At 41.1% G+C, this 20,383-nt stretch overlaps 1 protein-coding gene across 1 annotated transcript in view; it reads left to right on the plus strand.

Annotated features, from left to right (window-relative positions):
* The first annotated feature begins 10,684 nt into the window (after positions 1 to 10,684).
* rnf145a (ring finger protein 145a) overlaps positions 10,685 to 20,383 on the plus strand; it is a 136,150-nt gene continuing 126,451 nt past the window's right edge. Inside the window, 1 exon segment of the mRNA XM_043703971.2 lies at positions 10,685 to 11,253. Within this exon segment, the coding sequence (XP_043559906.2) occupies positions 11,049 to 11,253 (205 nt within the window). The 5' untranslated portion in view covers positions 10,685 to 11,048.

The raw sequence follows: 20,383 nt of genomic DNA on the forward strand, positions 1-20,383 counted from the left end.
TGTCTTGTTATGAATGTTTTGTGCATTCAGATAAAACACCTCCTATTTGACTATTTAAACCTATATTTTCTTATGTAACTTAATTCACTGATGCATGTTTGTGATTAAACTCATTGTAATGTCGAATGTGGGGAAATAGACAGTGACATCTTGAAAAATATCTGTATTACAGAGGGGGTGGTGCTGGATGTCTTAAAATGCATTCAGGTGGATAAATCCCCAGGACATGATCAGGTGGACCTGGAACTCTGTGGGAAGCTAGTGAAGTGATTGTTGGGCTCCTTGCTGAGATATTTGGATCATTGACAGTCACAGGTGAGGTGCCAGAAGACTGGAAGTTGGCTAATGTGGTGCCACTATTTAAGAAAGGTGGTAAGGAAAAGCCAAGGAACCATAGACAAGTGAGCCTGACATCAGTGGTGGCCAAGTTGTTGGAAGGAATCCTGAGGGACAGGTTTTACATATATTTAGAAAGGAAAGAACTGATTATGGATAGTCAGCATGGCTTTGTGTATGGGAAATCTTGTCTGACTAACTTGAGTGATTTTTTTGAAGAAGTAATGGAGTGAATTGATGAGGGCAGAGTGGTGGATGTGATCTATATGGACTTCAGTAAGGTGTTCAACAAGATTCCTCGTGGTAGACTGGTTAGCAAGGTTAGATCTCATGGAATACAGGGAGAAGTAGCCATTTGGCTGGAAGGTAGAAGACAGAGGGTACTGGTGGAACATTGATCTTCAGACAAGAAGCCTGTGACCAGTGGTGTGCCACAAGGATTGATGCTGGGTTCACTGCTTTTCATCATTTAGATAAATGATTTGGATGTCAACATAGGAGGTATAGTTAGTAGGTTTACAGGTGACACCAAAATTGGAGGTGTAGTGGACAGCGAAGAAGATTACCTAGACTACAATGAGATCTTGATCAGATGGACCAATAGGCTGAGGATGGCAGATAGAATTTAATTTAGATAAATGTGAAGTGCTGTATTTTGGAAAGGCAAATCAGTGCAGGACTTGTACATTTAATGGTAAGGTCCAGAGAAGTGTTGCTGAAGAAAGAGATCCTGGAGTGCTGCTTCAAAGTTCCTTGAAAGTGGAGTTGCAGGTACATAGGATAGTGAAGGCACCACTTGGTATGCTTTATACCATACAATATGATACCCTACAGTACGGAAACAGGCCCTTTGGCCCAACAAGTCCACACCGACCCTCCGAACAGCAACCCACCCAGACCAACTCCCCTACTTTATATTTACTCCTGACTAATGCATCTAACACTAGGGGCAATTTAGCATGGCCACTTCACCTGGCCAGTCATCTTTGGATTGTGGGAGGAAACTGGAGCACGTGGAGGAAACCCACGCAGACATAGGGAGAATGTGCAAACTCCACACAGTCACCTGAGGCAGGAATCAAACCTGGGTCACTGGCACTGTGAGGCAGCAGTGTTAACCACTGAACCACCATGCCACCTTTATTGGTCAGAACATTGAGTACAGGAGTTGAGAAGTCATATTGGTGAGGCCACATTTTGCAATATTAGGTGCAATTCTGGTCTCCCCGGTATAGGAAGGATGTTGTGAAACTTGAAAGGGTTCAAAAAAGCTTTACAAGGATGTTGCCAGGTTTGGAAGTTTTGAGCTACAGGGAGAGGCTGAATAGGCTGGATCTGTTTTCCTTGGAGTGTTGGAGGATGGGGGATGACCTTACAGAGGTTTATAAAATCATGAGGGGCATGGATAGGGTAAATAACCAAGGTCTTTTCCCTGGGGTGGTGGAGTCCACAACTGGATGGCATAGCTTTAGGTCGAGAGGAGAAAGATTTAAAAGGGTGAAACTTTTTCATGGAAAGGGTGGTGCGTGTGTGGAATGAGGAAGTGGTGGAGGCTGGTGCAATTATAACATTTAAAAGGCATCTGTATGGGCATACAAATAGGAAGGATTTGGAGGGATATGAGCCAAGTACTGTCAAATTAAATTAGATTAATTTACGATATCTGGTCAGCATGGACTGAAGGGTCTGTTTCCGTGCTTACATCTCTATGACTCTATGATCTTCCTGACATACTGTTTCTTTTGACCCAAGTTGCTACACTGCTCTGTTCTGACATTTCCCTTCAGATTTGAAAGTATTCCCGAACCTGAACACTTGTACCTCTTTTAGTTTTAAATACCTTACTACAGCTCTAGTTATTCAATTCAACAAGACTCAGGTTCCTCCTCCCAGCTTACTGGAACCTCATACCAATGGAAACCTTCCTCTTTACCCAGTTCTGCTGCCAGTGTCCCAAGATCTAAAACCTATGCTGTCATGACACATTCAATTCCGAGATCCCCTTGATTCTTATGCCCATTTCCTAGTGGCTCAACTAGTAATCCAGACATTACTTTTCAGATTCTGCTTATTAATTGAGGCAGTAACTCCTCACATTCCTGTAGAAAATCCTTATTTTTTAATCTCCTTTATTCTTTCATGGGATTTGGGCACAGCTGACAAGTTAAGCATTTGGTTTCCATTCGTAATTGCTCTTCCCGTTTGAATGGTATGCTGAGCTACTTAAAAGGGCAATTAAGTGTCAACAATAATGTTACTGTACTTTTCCCTTGGAAACCACATAGGTATTATGTTGATAATGGTTTCATGGGCACCATTAATCAGACTAACCTTCTATTTCAAACATATTAAACAAATTATCACCAGTTCCTGTGGTGGAACTGGGCCTTACAGAGGTTTAGAAAATCATAAGGGGCATAGGTAAGGTTAATGACAAGGGTCTTTTCCCTAGGATGAGAGAGTTCCAAAGAAGGAGGTTATATTTTTAAGGTGAGAGGAGAAAGATTTTAAAAGGGCATGAGTGGTAACTTGGTTTTTACACAGAATGGCTTGTGTGTAGAATAAACTGCCAGAAAAAAAAGAGAATGCAAGTACGATTACAATGTTTCAAAGATATTTGGATAAGTTCACGAATAGTAAAGATTTGGAGGAACATGGGCCAAGCACAAGCATGTGGGACTAGTTTAGTTTGGAAACATGGTTAGTGTAGACTGGTTGGACCGAAGGATCTGTTTCTGTATTGAATGATTCTATGGCTGTAATAGCCTGGGCCTCTAGCTTACTCGTCCAAAGACATTATCACTTTCCCATGATCCCTCCATGAGTTCCCAGTGACTGCTGCTGTTGAATTATACGTGAACCATGGCAACTGGATCCTTTCCCTCCCATTCCCAATTTTTTATAGTTATAGTCACATTGAAGTACAACATGGAAGCAGACCCTTTGGTCCTCTTTGTCCATGCCGACCACATATCCCAATCTAATCTAGTCCCATCTACCAGCACTTGGCCCATATCCCTCTAAAACCTTTCTAATCATATACCCACCTGGATGCCTTTTAAATGTCGCAATTGTACCAGCCTACACCACTTCCTCTGGCAGCTCATTCCATACATGCAACACCCTCTACATGAAAAAGTTGCCGCTTAGGTCCTTTTCATATCTTTCCCCCACACCTAAAACTATGCCCTCTACTTATGGACTCCCTCATCCCAGGGTAAAGACTTTGTCTATTTATTCTATTCATGCCCCTCATGATTTTATAAACCTCTATAAGGTCACTCCTCAGGCTTCAACGCTCCAGGGAAATCAGCCCCAGCCTATTCAGTCTCTCCCGATAGCTCAAATCCTCCAACCCTGGCAACATCCTTGGAAGTCTGTTCTTAACCCTTTCAAGTTTCACAACACCTTTCCGATAGGAAGAAGACCAGAACTGCACGCATTATTCCAAAAGTGGCCTAACCAATGTTCTGTACTGCTACAACATGACCTCCCAACTCCTATACTCCCTGCTCTGACCAATAAAGGAAAGCATCCAAATGCCTTCCTCACTATCCTATCTACCTGCAACTCGACTTTCAAGGATCTATGAACCTACATTCCAAGGTCTTTTTGTTCAGTAACACTCCATTGGACCTTACCATCAAGTGGAGAAAGTGAGGACTGCAGATCAGAGCTGAAAATGTGTTGCTGGAAAAGTGCAGCAGGTCAGGCAGCATCCAAGGAGCAGAAGAATCGATGTTTCGGGCATGAGCCCTTCTTCAGGATTAAGTGTTTAAGGATTACCATTAAGTGTCTAAGTCCTGCTCTGATTTGCTTTCCCAAAATGCAGCACAGCCCATTTATCTAAATTGAACTCCATCTGCCACTCCTCAGCCTATTGGCTCATCTGATCAAGATCCTGTTGTAATCTGATGTAACCTTCTTCACTGTCCACTACACTTCCGATTTTGGTGTCATCTGCAAACTTACCAACTATAGCTCCTATTTTCATATCCAAATCATTTATACAAATGACGAAAAGTTGTGGACCCAGCACCGATCCTTGTGGCACACCACTGGTCACTGTCCTCCAGTCTGAAAAACAACCCTCCACCACCACCCTCTGTCTTCTACCTTTGAGCCAGTCCTTTATCCAAATGGCTAGTTCTCCCTGTATTGTATGAGATCTAACCTTGTGAACCAGTCTCCAATGGGGTACCTTGTCAAATATCTTACTGAAGTCCATATAGATCACGTCCACTGCTCTACCCTCATCAATTCTTTTTGTTACTTTTTCAAAAAAACTCAATCAAGTTTGTGAGACATAATTTCCCACACACAAAGCCATGTTGACTATCCCTAATCAGTTTTTGCCTTACCAAATATGTGTACATCCTGTCCCTCAGGATTCCCTCCAACAACTTGCTCATCACCAACGTCAGGCTTACCGGTCTGCAGTTCTCTGGCTTGTCCTTACCACCTTTCTTAAATAATGGTACCATGTTAGCCAACCTCCAGTCTTCTGGCACCTCACTGTGACTATCATTGTTACAAATATCTCGGCAAGGAGCCAAGCAATCACTACTCTTGCTACCCTCAGAGTTCTGGGGTACACCTGATCAGGTCAATATCTAACTCTGGCACTGGAAAAGCACTGCTGTACAGAATGGAATGATTCCTCTGAAAACACTGTACCCTCTCACAAACACATTATTTTCACTTCCCCAAGTTGAAAGACCTCATTTACCACAGTGAAACTGTCAGCTGCTAAACAGCCCTTCAGCCTTGCCATTGTCCAAACAAACAACGAATTGCCTCATATGTATTGGGTAATGACAAGGGTTGAGACTTCTTTTATACAATACTACACATTCAGGTTTGCTGACATTCCTGACTCACAGACACACCGTTTTGTCCCTCACAATTAGCGAAACCTTTATGATAATCGTTAGGAGCTGAATGGCCTTCTTTTGCTCTTTACTTCTATGTTTGTAGAACAATGTAGGAGCAGCACAGGAGACAGATCGTTAAGTAATGCTGAAGGACATGGGAAATGATTGTGTTAAGGTCCAGGCACATATTTAAATTCAGTCTGAATTATATCAGGGAATGAATTAAAACAAACTTTGAAAAAGCCAAAAACATAAGCAGAAACTGCTGGAAAAGCTCAGCGGATCTGGCAGCATCTGTGGCAAGAAACCACAGTTAACGTTTCAGGTCCAAGATCCTTCCTCAGAACTAATGGTTTTTATGCAGAAGATCGGGTGGGGCCAGGGAATAAGGAGTAAACAATAGGTGGAAATAGAGCCCAAATAGAGAGAAGAACAGTTGGACAAAGGAGTGGCTAAAGATCCGGCAAGGAGGGTGAATAGCTATTAATGGAGACCATTAGTGGCAAACAATGGGTTGAGTGTAATAACAGACTATGTGATAACAGGGCCTGGTGTGTGGGGGTAGGGGTAAGGATATGGGAAGAGTTCAAGCCCTAAAGTTGTTGAACTTGATATTCAGTCCAGAAGGCGCAGGGTCCCCAAGTGGAAAATGAGGTGCTGTTCTTCCAGCTTACACAGAGCTTTGCTGGAGTACTGCAGCAAACCAAAGATAGAGATGATGTTCAGGGAACAGGCTGGTGTGTTGAAGTGGCAGACAACTGGAAGCTCAGGGTCTTTTTTGCAGACAGATCATAGGTGTTCTGCAAAGCGGTCAACCAGTCAACGCTTCGTTTCCCCAAAGTAGAGGAAACCACGTAGGGAGCAGTGAATGCAGTAGACTACATTGTGTGAAGTGCAGGTAAAGTGCTCTTTCGCTTGGGAAGTGTGTTTGGGCCACTGGATACTGGTGTTACACCTTCTGTGGTTGCAGGGGCAAGTGCCATAGGACTGTGGGGGCATGTTGAAAGTGAAGCAAAAGTGGACCCAAGGGAACAATCCATGCAGGAGGGGAGGGGAGTATATATCTGGTGGTGGCATCTCGTTGGAGGTGACAGAAGTGGTGGCTTATGATTCTCTGGATGTGGATGCTGGTAGGATGTAGCTAGGACATGAGGGACCCTATCGCAGTTGCTGGAGGGAAGATAGGGGGTGAGGGCCCAAGTGCAGGAGAGGGGTCAGACCCGGCTCAGGACCCTGTCAACAATGGTGCAGAGGAATTCTCAGTTGACAAAGAAGGTGAACATTTCAGAGGCTCGCTTGTCAAAGTTGGCATCATCAGAACAGACAGATAATAGAGAAATACAGCATGGAAACAGACCCTTCAGTCCAACTCATCCATGCTGAACAGATATCCTAACCTAATCTAGTCCCATTTGCCAGCACTTGCCCCATATCCCTCTAAACCTTTCCTATTCATGTACCCATCTAAATGTTTTTGAAATGCTGCAATTGTACCAGCCTCCACCACTTCCTCTGGCAGCTCATTCATATACGCACCACCCTCTGCGTGAAAAAGTTGCCCCTTCGGTCCCTTTTATATCTTTCCCCTCTCAACCTAAACCTATGTCCTCTAGTTCTGGACTCTCTCATGCCAGGGAAAACACTTTGTCTATTTATTCTCTCCATGCCCCTCATGATTCTATAAACCTCTATAAAGTCCCCCCTCAGCCTCCAATGCTCCAGCCTATTTAGCCTCTCCATGTGGCTCAAATCCTCCAACCCTGACAACATCCTTGCAAATCTTTTCTGAACCATTTCAAGTTTCATTTGCAACGGAGCGAGAGGAACAGCAAGAATGGAATAGAGTCTTTACAGGACAGAGGGTATGAGGATGTATAGTCAATGTAACTGTGGGAGTTGATGTGTTCGTAGTGGATATTGGTGGACAGCCTTCCCCAGAAATGGTAAACAGAAATATCGAGGAATTGAAGGGAGGACTCAGAAATGGACCAAGTGAAAGTGAAGGCAGATTGGAAATTGGAAGCGAAATTGATAAATTTATCCAATTCTGGACGAGAGAGGGAACAGCACTGATGATATCATTGATACACCGGAGAAGGAGTTGTGGGGTGGGGGCCAGAATAGGACTAGAAAAATGAATATTCCGCATACCCCACAAAGAGACAGGCATAACTGCAGCCTGTCCTCGGATGCTGCCTGAATTGCTGTGCTCTTCCAGCACCACTGATCCAGAATCTGGTTTCCAGCATCTGCAGTCATTGTTTTTACCTCCATAACTGCAGCCAATGCGCAGGCAATCCTGTTTGTGAATTTTGGGAAGGAGGTTGAAGCAAGCTGTGCAGAGTTCAGAGACTATGAGCTTGGAGGCAGTGGGAGATGGATCACCAGATGAAATGAGTTTGGTGACCATAGTGGACACAATGGTCGAATGTTCCTCGGTGGGGTCATGGTCCAGGGGAAGATAGCAGGAGATATCTGAGAGCCGGCGCTCAGCCTCAGAATGTAGAGGTCAGTCCACCAGGCAACAATGGCACCACCATTATCAGCAGCTTTAACTACACACAGTTACGATTAGATCTGAGAGCACGAGTGCAGTCAGTTCCTGGGAAGATAAATTGGAATGGGTAAGGGGGCAGAGAAATTGAGGGGACCAATGTTTTTTTGATTAGATTAGATTACTTACAGTGTGGAAACAGGCCCTTCGGCCCAACAAGTCCACACCGACCCTCCGAAGAGTAACCTACCCAGACCCATTCCCCTACATTTACCCCTTCACCATGTTATGTCAACAGTTCTCAATGAACAAGGCATGTTCATTGCATGTGCAGGTAGAAGGCCAGGGGGAGCGGTTCAGGTAGGAGAGTGCTGGAGGCAGGTGAAAGGATCTGTGGACAAGAGGACTCTTGTCCAAAGAAATGGGCATCGAAATGAAAGTGACAGAAGAAGAGTTCGACATCATGTTATGCCCGAAATTCATTAAGAGGGATAAAACTGAGATCTTTGCCGTGTACAGAATATTCGGCGTTGAACATTTAAAAAAAGGTTTAAAAAAGCCCAAACTTATTAACTTCACAAACTGGAAAGTAGGAAAACAGAACAAAGTAAAAAGGTGCCTCCAAAAGTCTGGTGCTGCCAATGCAGAAGAAAGTGTTTATTGAAAGCAGCACAATCAACATTGGCTGTAATTGCCAGCATTTCAAGGAAATTTGATTCTGTATTGTTGAGCTGAAGGTACAGATACCACAGGTCATCAGTGAGGGAGAGGCTGCCTGGAATTCTGTGCATATTTCTGTTATCTTTTTCCCCGCAAGGTAAACCTGCCCAGACAAATTTATTGTCAGCTTAAAACTTTAACAAAACAAATTTGTATGTTATACCATACATATACATTGCGAAAGTTAGGGTCCCTCTTGTGATTCAGTGGTAACATCCATATCCCTGCATTGAGAGGCCTGGGTTCAAGTCCGACCTGCTCCAGAGGTGTGTAATAACATCTCTGAACAGGTTGATTAGGAAAACAAAATGTGAAAGTTAATTAATGGACAAGAGAATTCTTTGTAATGAACACCGTTGTTTCCTGTTGGAATATAATGAATATTTGAAGTGAGAAGAGAAAGTCATAAAGTTAATTCAGCAAGTCATTAACAGAAATGGGACACTTTACTGCATTATAGTTACTAGATGCTATCAATATTCAAGTTGTTGTTGCAGCATTTGATTTTCTGCCCTGATTGCCAGTTGAATTTGGAACAAAACTGGAACCAGTTACTTTCATGTGAATATTTTTTAGTAACTGAGTGAGCTATTTAATTTTGTTACTCTGTTCCCATATCATGTATATTTCAGTCAGAAATCTATTATACACAAATCTTAACACGATTAGATAATCACTTTCTAAACATTTGTACATGCAAATTACTTATACACCAAAGATTATATCAGTACCATCCAACCACTAATCTGACCACATGACCTTCTCAGAAATTATTTTCTCCTAATCCTAACTACATCAAATTCAAAAGTTTAATCTATTTCTTGTGTTACGATGATGAATATAAATCTTCTCTGTCCAAATTCATATATATTTGTTCAATTTTCCAAGCAAATTGAATCTCATTAAGAAGCAAAATAAGGCATTTGCTTGAGGATAAAAGTATGTTTGAAATACTGTCAAATAATACTGTAGTATGAGATGGCATGCGAAATACTGACATGTTTTTGCACTGTATATAGTTGTCGCCTTCAGTAAAATATTTGGGTGATATTTATGAAATGCAAAGTGTCCCTTGATGGCTCGAAGAATCAATGCACTATCTGATGAGTTGCACAAGATCTGATTGAGCTAATGACTAATTCAAGTGAGAGGAGTCTTGGAGGATTACAAATAATCCCCAGCTAAAAAAATGTACATGAAGGATATACCGGTAGATGCCTTGTAAATTAGCATCCAGAGAGAAAAGAAGAGGGAAGAATTGAGGTGTAATTTTTGATTGAGATTAGTTCAAAACTAAGAGCTGGTTTCCAATATTAAAAAACAGAAAACTGATTTTATATAGCAGTTCTATGGTGAATACAAATTATTCTGAAATAATTGAATATAAAAATAGTCCCCAATACAATGGCAGGCAGTCAATTTAGACGCAGCAAACTCCTAAGATCTGTTCCACCTTGACCTTCTAAGAGCAAATTACTGCAGGTGCTGGAATCTGTACTGGAAACAACCAGGGCTGGAGGTCACAGCAGGTCTAGAAGCATCCACTGAGAACGAACAAGCTAACCTTTCGAGTCCAGATGACTCTTCATCAGAGCTGATAAAGACTCTGATGTACAGTCATCTAGACTCCAAACAGTAGCTTGCTCTCTCGACATGGATGCTGCCTGACCGGCTGTGATCTCCAGCATTGGTTGTTTTCAGTCCACCTTGACCTTGCTCGTGTTCAATGGTTTGACTGATAAAGACAAGTCGTGTGACTTCCTAACCACCTCATCCACCTGTCCCGCTGCCGTTAATGATCTATGGTCGTGCACACCAAGGTCAGTCTAATTCTCTTGACTTCCTGAGGTACCATGATTCATTGCCTCGGCCGTTAACATCCTGATGAACGGCTTTTGCTCGAAACGTCGATTTCGAAGCTCCTTGGATGCTGCCTGAACTGCTGTGCTCTTCCAGCACCACTAATCCGTTAACATCAGGGTCAATCTTTTTTTAAAAAAAACGATACTTGTCCTCTTCCCTCACCCCACGGTGAGTCCTACTCAATCCCTGATGCCCAATTCATGGGCACCAGCCAACGACCGAAGCACTCCTTCGCCACGCGCTCCTCCCGCCTTCGCCACGCGCTCCTCCCGCCTTCGCCACGCGCTCCTTCCACGATACCCCTCCTCGCGAGCCCGCATGGGTTTGCGCCAGTGACAGGGAGAAGCTCATTCCCTCCCTCCCTCCGCCTCGCGTGCCCGCGCGAGGGGGATGGGGGCGTCCCCGCCAGCCCTCCAGTCTAACGCGCCTGCGCCCTGCCGCCGGGCTGGAAGCTGGGATAATGGCGGCGTATTGATGGCCGTGTTATTTTTTGTTGTGCGTTGTTTCCTATCACCTCGAGAGAAGCCGAAAAGGATAGGGAGGGGAAAGAGACAAGAAGAAGGGAGGACGAGACGCTCTGTCTCTCGGCCGACTGAAAAGGGTTGCGGAGTATGAATGTTTTTTAAAGAACACATTCGGCCTGTCCTACCTTAGAATAACAAAACAATAATCGAGCCCTCCCGCACTGGTCTTGGAAAAGACATTGTTTAATTTTCGCTGCCGCCCGCCCTTCCACACCCCCTTCGCCTCCTGTCACAGCAATGGCCGGACTGAGGGTGATCATGAGCGGAGTGAGGGAGAAGCTGGAGGCGGTGCTGAATGTGGCCCTGCGGGTGCCCAGCATTATGGTGCTGGAGATGCTGTACCGATGGGACGTGAGCTCCTTCTTCCAGCAGATCCAGAGCCGGAATAACAACAACCTTCTCTTCCAGTACAAATACTTGGCTCTGAACCTTCACTATGTCGGTGAGTGAATGTACAAGCAGCTTAAGCGCCAGCGCCCCCGCCCCAAATACCCTTCTTCTTGAGGGCTGCATTTGACGTCTGCGCGGGAGGGGAATTGAGCTTTGAAGCCTTTTAAAATCCCCTCCTGCCTCTTTGCTTGGTTGGTAACTTTTATGGACGGGCGCCTTTTTGAACTCAACGATTTGCTCCTCATTTGCACTGATGTTTTTGCGACACTGCCTTTTTTTCGATTCCATTTAAATCTTCAGACGAGCAGACCTTGGTTAAAATGTATTGCCCTCGGCTCTCTCTCAGCACAAATGTTAACTCTGGCCTTGCACTGCTGGTGACAAAGCAACATCTGGCTGTCTCCCCTCCCCATCAACACCACTTCCACAAAAAGTTCAGTGTTGTCTCTCAAACTTCCATGTTATTTTAATTTATAGCTATTAATGTCATGTCATTTATTTTTGTGAAGCATCTCTTAAAAAGTGGTGTGCAATTCTGGGTATCCTGCTTTCAGAATCATGAGAAGGCTTCAGACAGTGTGCAGAAAAGACTTACACGAACGGTACCAGGAATGAGGGAAGGTTGGAGTAGTTACATATCTTAGCCTTGTAGAAAAAAAAATTGACAAGAAATTGGATGGACATATTGAAACTTGCAAGGAATCTGAACAGGAGTTTGGGTGGGCGGCATGATGGTTCAATGGTTAGTGCTGCTGCCTCACAGTGCCAAGGACTCGGGTGATTGTGTGGAGTTTGCATATTCTCCCAGTGTCTGCAAATTTACTCCAAGTGCTCTGGTTTCCTACCACAGTGCAAAAATGTGCAATTTAGGTGGATTGACCATGCTCAATTGCCCATAGTGTTCAGGGATATTCATATTATGTGGATTAGCCATGGGAAATGTAGAGTTACAGGGATAAGGTAAGGGGGTTGGGAAAGATGATTTTCAGAGGGGCAGTGTAGTCTTGATAGGTTAAGTGGCCTGATTCCATACTAGGCACTCTATGTTGCTAGTAAAATGGAAATTTTCTTCAAAACAGTTGAGAGTCAGAGGATACTGGGTGAAGGTGATTGACGAGAAGTAATGATATGAGGTGGCACATTGGCTCCTTGGTTGGCATGGCTACCTCACAGATTTGATTCCAGCCTCCCCTGGCTGTCCGTGTTGAGTTTATACATTTTCCTCGAGTCCAGGTTTCCTCCCGTGTGCTCCAGTTTGCTCTCACAATTTGTTAATGTGCTGGTTAGGTGGAATAGCCATGATAAATTGCTCAGCGTTCAGGAATGTGCAAGCTAGGTGGATAAGCCATGGGAAATGCAGGGTTACAGGCACAAGCGAGGGGGGTGGGTCTGGCGGGATGCTCTTCGAAGGGTTAGTGCAGACTTGATGGCCTGAATGGCCTGTTTGAATACTGTATGGATTACATGAAAAAGCATGTTTATGCAGCCAGTGATTTAGCATCACACTGCCTGTGTGGTACCAATTTAACATTTCGATGGGGAATGTTTTCAGGGTTATTGCAACAGGATGAGGATATGGGGTTAGCTAAATTGCTTTTGAGTGGCATGGACACAATAACTCAAATTGTCTCCTCTTACGCTGTAGTCATTTAGTCATTTAAAGATCTGATTCTCGATTCATGAAAGGTGAGAATATTCTGAAATCCTTTTTAAACAAGTTTCATTTGTTAAGTTATACAGGTTAGGAAAGTCCCAGGTTCAGCTTTGGGACTGTGCTTTGCTGAATTGAACAATAACTTGCCCTTATATGGCAGTATGGAAACTACCAGGATAAAGTTAAAAATCACACATCAGATTATAGTCTAACAGGTTTAATTGGAAGCACACCTGTTGGACTATAACCTGGTGTTATGTGATTTTTAACTTTGTACACCCCAGTCCAACATCGGCATCTCCGAATCATACCAGGATAAAGTACCCCAAGTCATTTCACAAAGGCATAATCAGGCAAAAGTCAACCCAGATCCAAAGGAAGAGTTGCTAAACAAGGTAAGTAAAAGCTTGGTCAAAGAAATGAACTGCAAGAGGGATTTTAGACTTGGGAAGCTGAATAAGCAGAGAAGTTTTGGAAGAGAATTCCAGAACATAGTGTTGACATTGGAAGCACACCTGTTGGACTATAACCTGGTGTTATGTGATTTTTAACTTTGTACACCCCAGTCCAACATCGGCATCTCCGAATCATACCAGGATAAAGTACCCCAAGTCATTTCACAAAGGCATAATCAGGCAAAAGTCAACCCAGATCCAAAGGAAGAGTTGCTAAACAAGGTAAGTAAAAGCTAGGTCAAAGAATGAACTGCAAGAGGGATTTTAGACTTGGGAAGCTGAATAAGCAGAGAAGTTTTGGAAGAGAATTCCAGAACATAGTGTTGACATAGCTGGAAATATAGGAATCAAGTTTGTGAAATGCACCAAGGTCAGAGCTGGAGGCATGAAGAATTTCCTGTGCACTACTGTAGAAGGCAGCAGTGATGTGGAAGGGGGAATTTGAATGATTTGAAAATGGTAATGATGTAAACTGTAAATTTCAACCGTTGAGAAAATGTGGGCCAGTGCTGGTTGGTCAGTCAGTATAGGGCAGGAGCTTTTAAATTTCTGTAGACTTCGATTTCAAATCAGTTAGCTGTGTTGGGGAAGTAGAACATCAGAATCGTACCAAGCTAAAATGGCCTGTAAGGTTGAATATCTTTCCAAGATTTGCCCTCCGAATAGTCACAGTGTGCTATCTTTGAAGTTATTTTGGAAGTTGTCAAGACTTTGTTTTACTCATTCTATATTGGCTGTTTCTTTCTGCAATTTTTCCTTCTCTTTCTTCACTCATTCCAGTGTTGTTGCATATTTGGAGTATTTGATACCAGTATTTTACTGGACAGATGGCAAAACATTGCAGTGCTGGAAATCTCAAATATAAACAGAAAATGCTCTGACTATGGAGCATTTATGGAGAGAGAAACTTTTAAAATTTAATGTCAAAAAGTTCTGACAAAGGGACAATGCTGTATGTTTGAAGCATTTACTGTCTCATTCTCTCGATCCAATTTATTGTGTAAATTACAGAACAAATTGCAATTAAACCATTTCATTTTTAGTGTGCTGCTCTTAATTCTCCACAGTTCATTACCACAACAACCACGAATGTCAGACTTGAATTCACAAGTGTACCTTTCAATCTTTCTCTTTCAACAAAATCTGTTTGAGAGGCAGAATGGGAGTTTGTGAGTATTTTTCCCAGTTAGAGTGGCTTGAGTATAAAAACTAAGTCGACTCAACATGGTATTGCAGTAGAATCTCAATGATAGTGCTGATTTGTCAGCACTTGTATTGATTAACCATTTGTAATTCCATTTTTGGCATAGAAAATAGCATTGAACTGTTATTAATGGTTATGCCATGTAATCATTTAATCATCCAGAAATTTAGTATTAAAGGTACTAGTTAAAATTTGTATGTAATTTGTATTCTAAATTGAGTAAAAATGCTTCAAATGTGTAAACATGGATAAATACAAATCCAGCTGCATCTGTCATGAGCACCATTTAAAGAATTTTGACATACGGTTTGTAAATGTCACATCTCTAGTGTTTTCTAATTACAGGATCACTAAGCAGTTGGAAGAATGAGCACAGCATTTAATTTCTTGAGCTTGGCATGAGAAATGCACAGATTATTTTAGGTTTGACTGATAATTTACAATTCATTACAAATTGAGGACAATGTGAATGTTTGAACAAAATGATTTTCCTACAGTGTAATTGCAGAACTCTGGTGTTGTCTTGATTTGCTGTAATGTCATTGGAAATCTGATCAAGTGCAGTGAAACTCACTGCCAACTATCTGTTACATGTCATAGTTTTTAATAACATTGCTCTGTACACTAATGGGATACTTTATGGAATTTTCAGAAGTGTATAAATATTGTCGTGTGTGTGTGTCCACTTGAATGAACATGCTTTTCATTGCATTTGTCTTACAAGTGTCATTTGAAACACATGTTTGGAGCATGTGTTGATGTTTGCAGTCAGGATGTGATACTGATTTATTTACAAGTGCAATTGTACATACATAAGCAATGGACTTGCCTCCCATTGGTCTAATCCCTGATTTGTGCTAGAATTTTATACATTATCTTTATCTGCATTTACATTATCTTTATCTGCATTTAGTTACTTGAGTGTGGCATCTCAATTCCATTTCACCATTTTAATTTGTTACTTTTTTGTTTGCATTAAAAAATACTATTACTTTGAAGAGCATAGTGTTTATTTTGGCAGCATGTACTGATGTCATCTTTTATTCTGGTTACTCCAAAGATCATCAAAAAGGAATCATGACTGTTAATAGCATGAAATTAATACGGAAAGAAAATAAATGGCCATTTGAATTCTGATTTGTAACTCTAATGTAATACAAAATTGTTCAATAACTACTTGAATTATGAGCTCATTCCAAAAATAACTTGAGGTGAAACTTCATACTCATCATAAATTTGCTTCTAACTTGAAAAGAGGAATTTGAAGAATTGACACATGAAATCTTTAATTTTAGTTGATTCTTTTAATGTATTGGTATCCGCGTTCTTGAGTGAATATTGGGCATGAATCAGGATGCTATGTGATAAGCCTCAGCTCATTCTAAATTGCCTCAGTGTCAAATCGGAAATTAACATTCTTATCTTTTGTTGCTTTTATCAGTCACAGCCCAATGTAATAATTACGATTGAATGCATCTCTCCGCTCATGTATGCATAATATACATCTGTCATAGTGCTTTACCAAGGTCCTGCTGACAGTATCTCCATAAGCAAGATAAGTAAGTTTGTGATTGTTTAAATTAGTTTTATTATAATTCCTGGTTTGGGACTTGTCACCTGATGTTAGTGATCAAACATCTGTAAAACCTTATGTAGCTCTGATTTTTCTCTTGGACAAATCAAAGTGCAATCTTTTTAATGCAGTGGAGAAAATATCAACGTTAATTTATTCTGGATGCTAATGTTTACATTAATTTGATCAGATTTTTCTTCTTATGTTTATTGGAGACTAATAAGCAATTGTAGGTGGAGGGGCACATCTGTGTGGACAATAGCTTTTGTACATTTAAATAGCACAGCATTCAGCTGTTTGTGATTAAACCTCTCCCACAAAGTTTTTTTTTTGCTCATCAAAGGGAAGCATGGACAAATTATGAAATGAATCATACTGTTCTAATTTCCTTTTCTGGCTTGCATGGTCAGGGGTTCCATGTATAAGCCTGAGGGAAAGAAAAACTCGATTTTCTATGACTAAGGAATTTCTGTACTTGGATTTTCAGTTTGTCTGTCACATAAGATAGATGAAGCAGAAAGCTTGGATAGTGTTGTGCAGGTTTGATTATTTAAACTGAATGTGAAACAATGTTTGTACATTAAACATGGCAGTATGTATATATTTGCTGTCTGCATCTATCTTTGCATTTCTGACATGGCAATCCACAAATAATATGACTTTGTCCAGAACTTAGTTTATGGTCCCTGAATTCATTATTTCTGAATTTTTGGTAGAGCAATTAATGTTGACTGAATAGTTGTCCTGCAAGTTTGAGTCATAGATCTTAATGCAGTTATGAACACTTACTGAAATGATACTGTGGCTTTATAAGGTGTATTTTGTCATTTTTTTTAATGAAGAAAGGTTGAGACAATGGAGAGCAGTCTACATAAAGCCAATGAAATAAACAGCTTGTGAGGCCTTGGGTTTTTAAAAAGGTGGGACAATAGCAACAGCCTGAATGGGTGGGGTCAAGCTACCACAGAACTAGGAGTTTTAGTTTTGGCTTTCTATAATTGTTGGGATCTTGAAGCAGGATGTGGAAGTTTCTATTCTTCTCTGTGTTACAGGTAAAAGCTAGGGTTGTCTTTCTGCTGCTAGAATTAAATGTGAAACAATCTATTTTACTGAACTTAGCTATAACAAAGGTGTGTTTATGAGGCATTATATTGGAACCGTTAATTAGTAGTTAAGATATATCTGTTTATTTTGTTAAGCATTTCAATAGAGTTACAGTTAAGCCATCCTTTTATTTTGTCTGTATTTTAATTATGATGTACAAATAGTGTGTTTTACTTAAAGTCAAGTAGTTTCACCAATCGAATTGCATCTGGAATGCAGCGCCTTACACTTTAAAATAAGAAAAAGTTGGAATTTAAGTTATCCTCATAATATATTTTGAAGAGGTTTGTTCTGGTCCATAACGAATGGGGGCTCTCATTCAACTCTGTCATTCCAGCTTGGGTTGCAAATTATTGACTCAGAGGTAGTGAGTGGTGAGTATTGGTGTTTTGTATTTCGCATGTTGCATTTGGTTGGTCTAAATAGGATTTGCCTTGTTTAATAATGGCTCTTTCAGTCACTATGAGTTTCCTGGGGGTGTAAGAAGTCACTTCGGGAGTTTTACAGAAAATCAGCAAGGCAAAGTTTTTGGAATTGGAGCTGGGGTTGCCTTTGTCTCTGTGAAAAGAGGGGGTAATTGTCGCAATTGTTGACAATTGCAATTGCCAGAAATACCATTGAAATCATTGGAGGTCGCTCAAGTTCAATTGAAAATGAACTTGAGCTTGAATTTGAAAAGGAAATGAAACTTTTTGAATTATACTTAAAAACAAGAGAAAAGCCAAAAGAGAGAATGGCTGTAGCAGAAGAAAAAGAAAAAAATAGCCCGAGCAGAACAAAAAGAAAAGCAAAAGAAGGCCCTAGCAGAAAAAAAGGAGAAAGAGAGTTTTTGAACTTTGGAGGTTGGAACTGAAAACTCAGAGTTGACTTAAAATGGCAGAGGTTGAAATGAAAGGTAGGCGTAGTGATGAGGACAGTGACTGAGAGTAATTCCAGTGTAGCCAAAGGCCTGGTCGGGATCTGCTTAATTATGTCCAAGCGTTGCCTGCATTTGATTAGGATGCAGAAGCCTATTTCATAGGAGAAAGTGGTTAAACAAATATAATGGCCAGTGACCACGTGGGTATTGTTGATCCAAATGAAGTTGGTCAGGAGAGCTTGCGAGATATTTGGATCAGTATCAGAGGAGGTATGTGGGGATATGTTGAGATGAAAACATCCATCTTAAGTGCATATGAGCTAGTACCAGAAGCCTACAGACAACGTTTTTGGAATCTAATGATGGACATTGAGTTTGCAAGAATCAAACAAAGTAATTTTGAAAATAGATCGCACGTACGACACTCTTGGACAATTATTTTGGATGAGTTTAAAAATTCACTTCCTGAAGTAGTGAGAACTTGTGGAAGAGCAGAAAGTTAAAACTGCAAGATTAGCAATGGAAATGGTTATGATTGAGTTTTTCATGAAGTTGACTTCTGACATCAATTTCAGTCTGAGAGGGATAGAAATTAGGGTAAAGAGAAATGCTCGGGTGGTAAGGGAAAATGAGACCTCATTAAAGATAGTTTACTGCACAGTAGAAAGGAGAAAGTAAAAAGGGGAACGAGAAGTAAAAAAGCTCAGGTGTTCTCACTGTAGTGAAGTAGGCCACATGAAGTCCCTATGTTGGCGATTGAGAAAAAGCACTGGGAAGATGGATGTGGGAAAACAGGATTAGACAGAGAATTTTGTTGAAGTGGTAAAGGAAAGTTCAATGGAAACTGCAGAAGAAAGTCCTGCCGGATCAGGGGTTGATTGAGAAGAAAGTGCCAGATTTCATGAAAGATATTTACATGCTTAAGTCAGTTATACTCCTGTGTGCCAGGAGCAGTAGGTCAAGAAATTAATATTTTGAGAGCAAGTCAATCTTTGGCCAGAGGGGAGATATGTAATTCAGAAGGGTTATTGCGAGAAAAAATGGTTATATGTTGAATTCATGGTCAGAAGAGTAGTGTTCCATTAAAAAGAGGTTGGAGCGTATGGTGAAAAGTGGTGATGGAAGTAATAGAGATATTCTCTGTTCTGGTAACACAGTTTATCCTTGGTAATCATATAACTGTATCACAGCGGGGAGTAATGCTGACTGCTTGAAAAGCCAGTGGAAAATTAGGCAACTGAGATGCCACAGAAAGTACATCCTGGGATTTCTCCTGACCGTGTGGTAATAAGCTCACAAAATCACTGGTTGAAGCAGGAGGAGAAACTCAAGAATACAGATAAGGGAGTTGAAGTAGAATTATCAGAGACTGTGTTTGACCAAATGGTTGAGAAAATAACAAGAACAGATGGAGAACAAAGTGGATCTTTTCAGTTGAGAGAAATTAGCTGAATTATAAAGAGGAGGGACTATCAAAAAGCGTACAAAGAAAAGACTGAGTGTATCCCAGAATGTTGCTATCTTAGAAATTACTTCTTGATGAGGAAATGGAGATCATCACATTCCAGGTGGATGAAAAGTAGTCTGACGTTCATCAAGTTGTATTATGGTTGGGTTATAGAAAGGAAGTGTTGTGCGTAGCACATGAGTTATTCAGGAGTTAGAAATACTCAAGCCAAAATACAAAAATGTTTTTATTGGCCTGGCCTGCATAAGGATATAATTGAATTTTGCTAGACATGCCATATGTGTGACCCTACCTAAAACAAAAAGTGGGAATCAATATTTATTGACGATAATGGTTTTGTCTACTAGATTTCCAGAGGTGATCCCATTACACAGTACAACAGCTAAAAGCATTGTAGCAGTTATTTGAATTTTTTTCTCGATAGACATCATTTCAAAGTAGCACAAGATGTGATGAAACAGCTGACAAGAAATCAAACATCGGTAATTTTGCTGGTAGAGATACAGTGTTAGTATTACTCCCAGTGGTAGGCAAACCCTTAAAAGGTTTAGTGAGCCTTATCAAATGGAAAGGCAATGGAGTGAGATGAATTATTTGATAATACTCATCAGAAAGAAATCTCTATGTGTAATGTGAAAATGCTCAAGCGGTATTTTAATGTTTAAGGAAAGCAAAGGAGAATGTGTTCCTAGTTATAACACAGTGGTCCACCAAGTTGAGGTGATTCTGCATTGGACATTGCTCAGACTAAATTGGAAAATGAGGAAGTTCTCAAAAATTGGTTTGAATTATTGAGTTAGCTTCCAGAGGAAAATTGAAATGACATGAGAGTTTTTACAGTCACATGGGGAGATAGGTGGGAATA

Source organism: Chiloscyllium plagiosum, unplaced genomic scaffold (assembly GCF_037043375.1).
Source record: "Chiloscyllium plagiosum isolate Xiang-an unplaced genomic scaffold, Cpla_swu_hap1 HiC_scaffold_16, whole genome shotgun sequence".
NCBI classification, from domain to species: Eukaryota; Metazoa; Chordata; class Chondrichthyes; order Orectolobiformes; family Hemiscylliidae; genus Chiloscyllium; species Chiloscyllium plagiosum.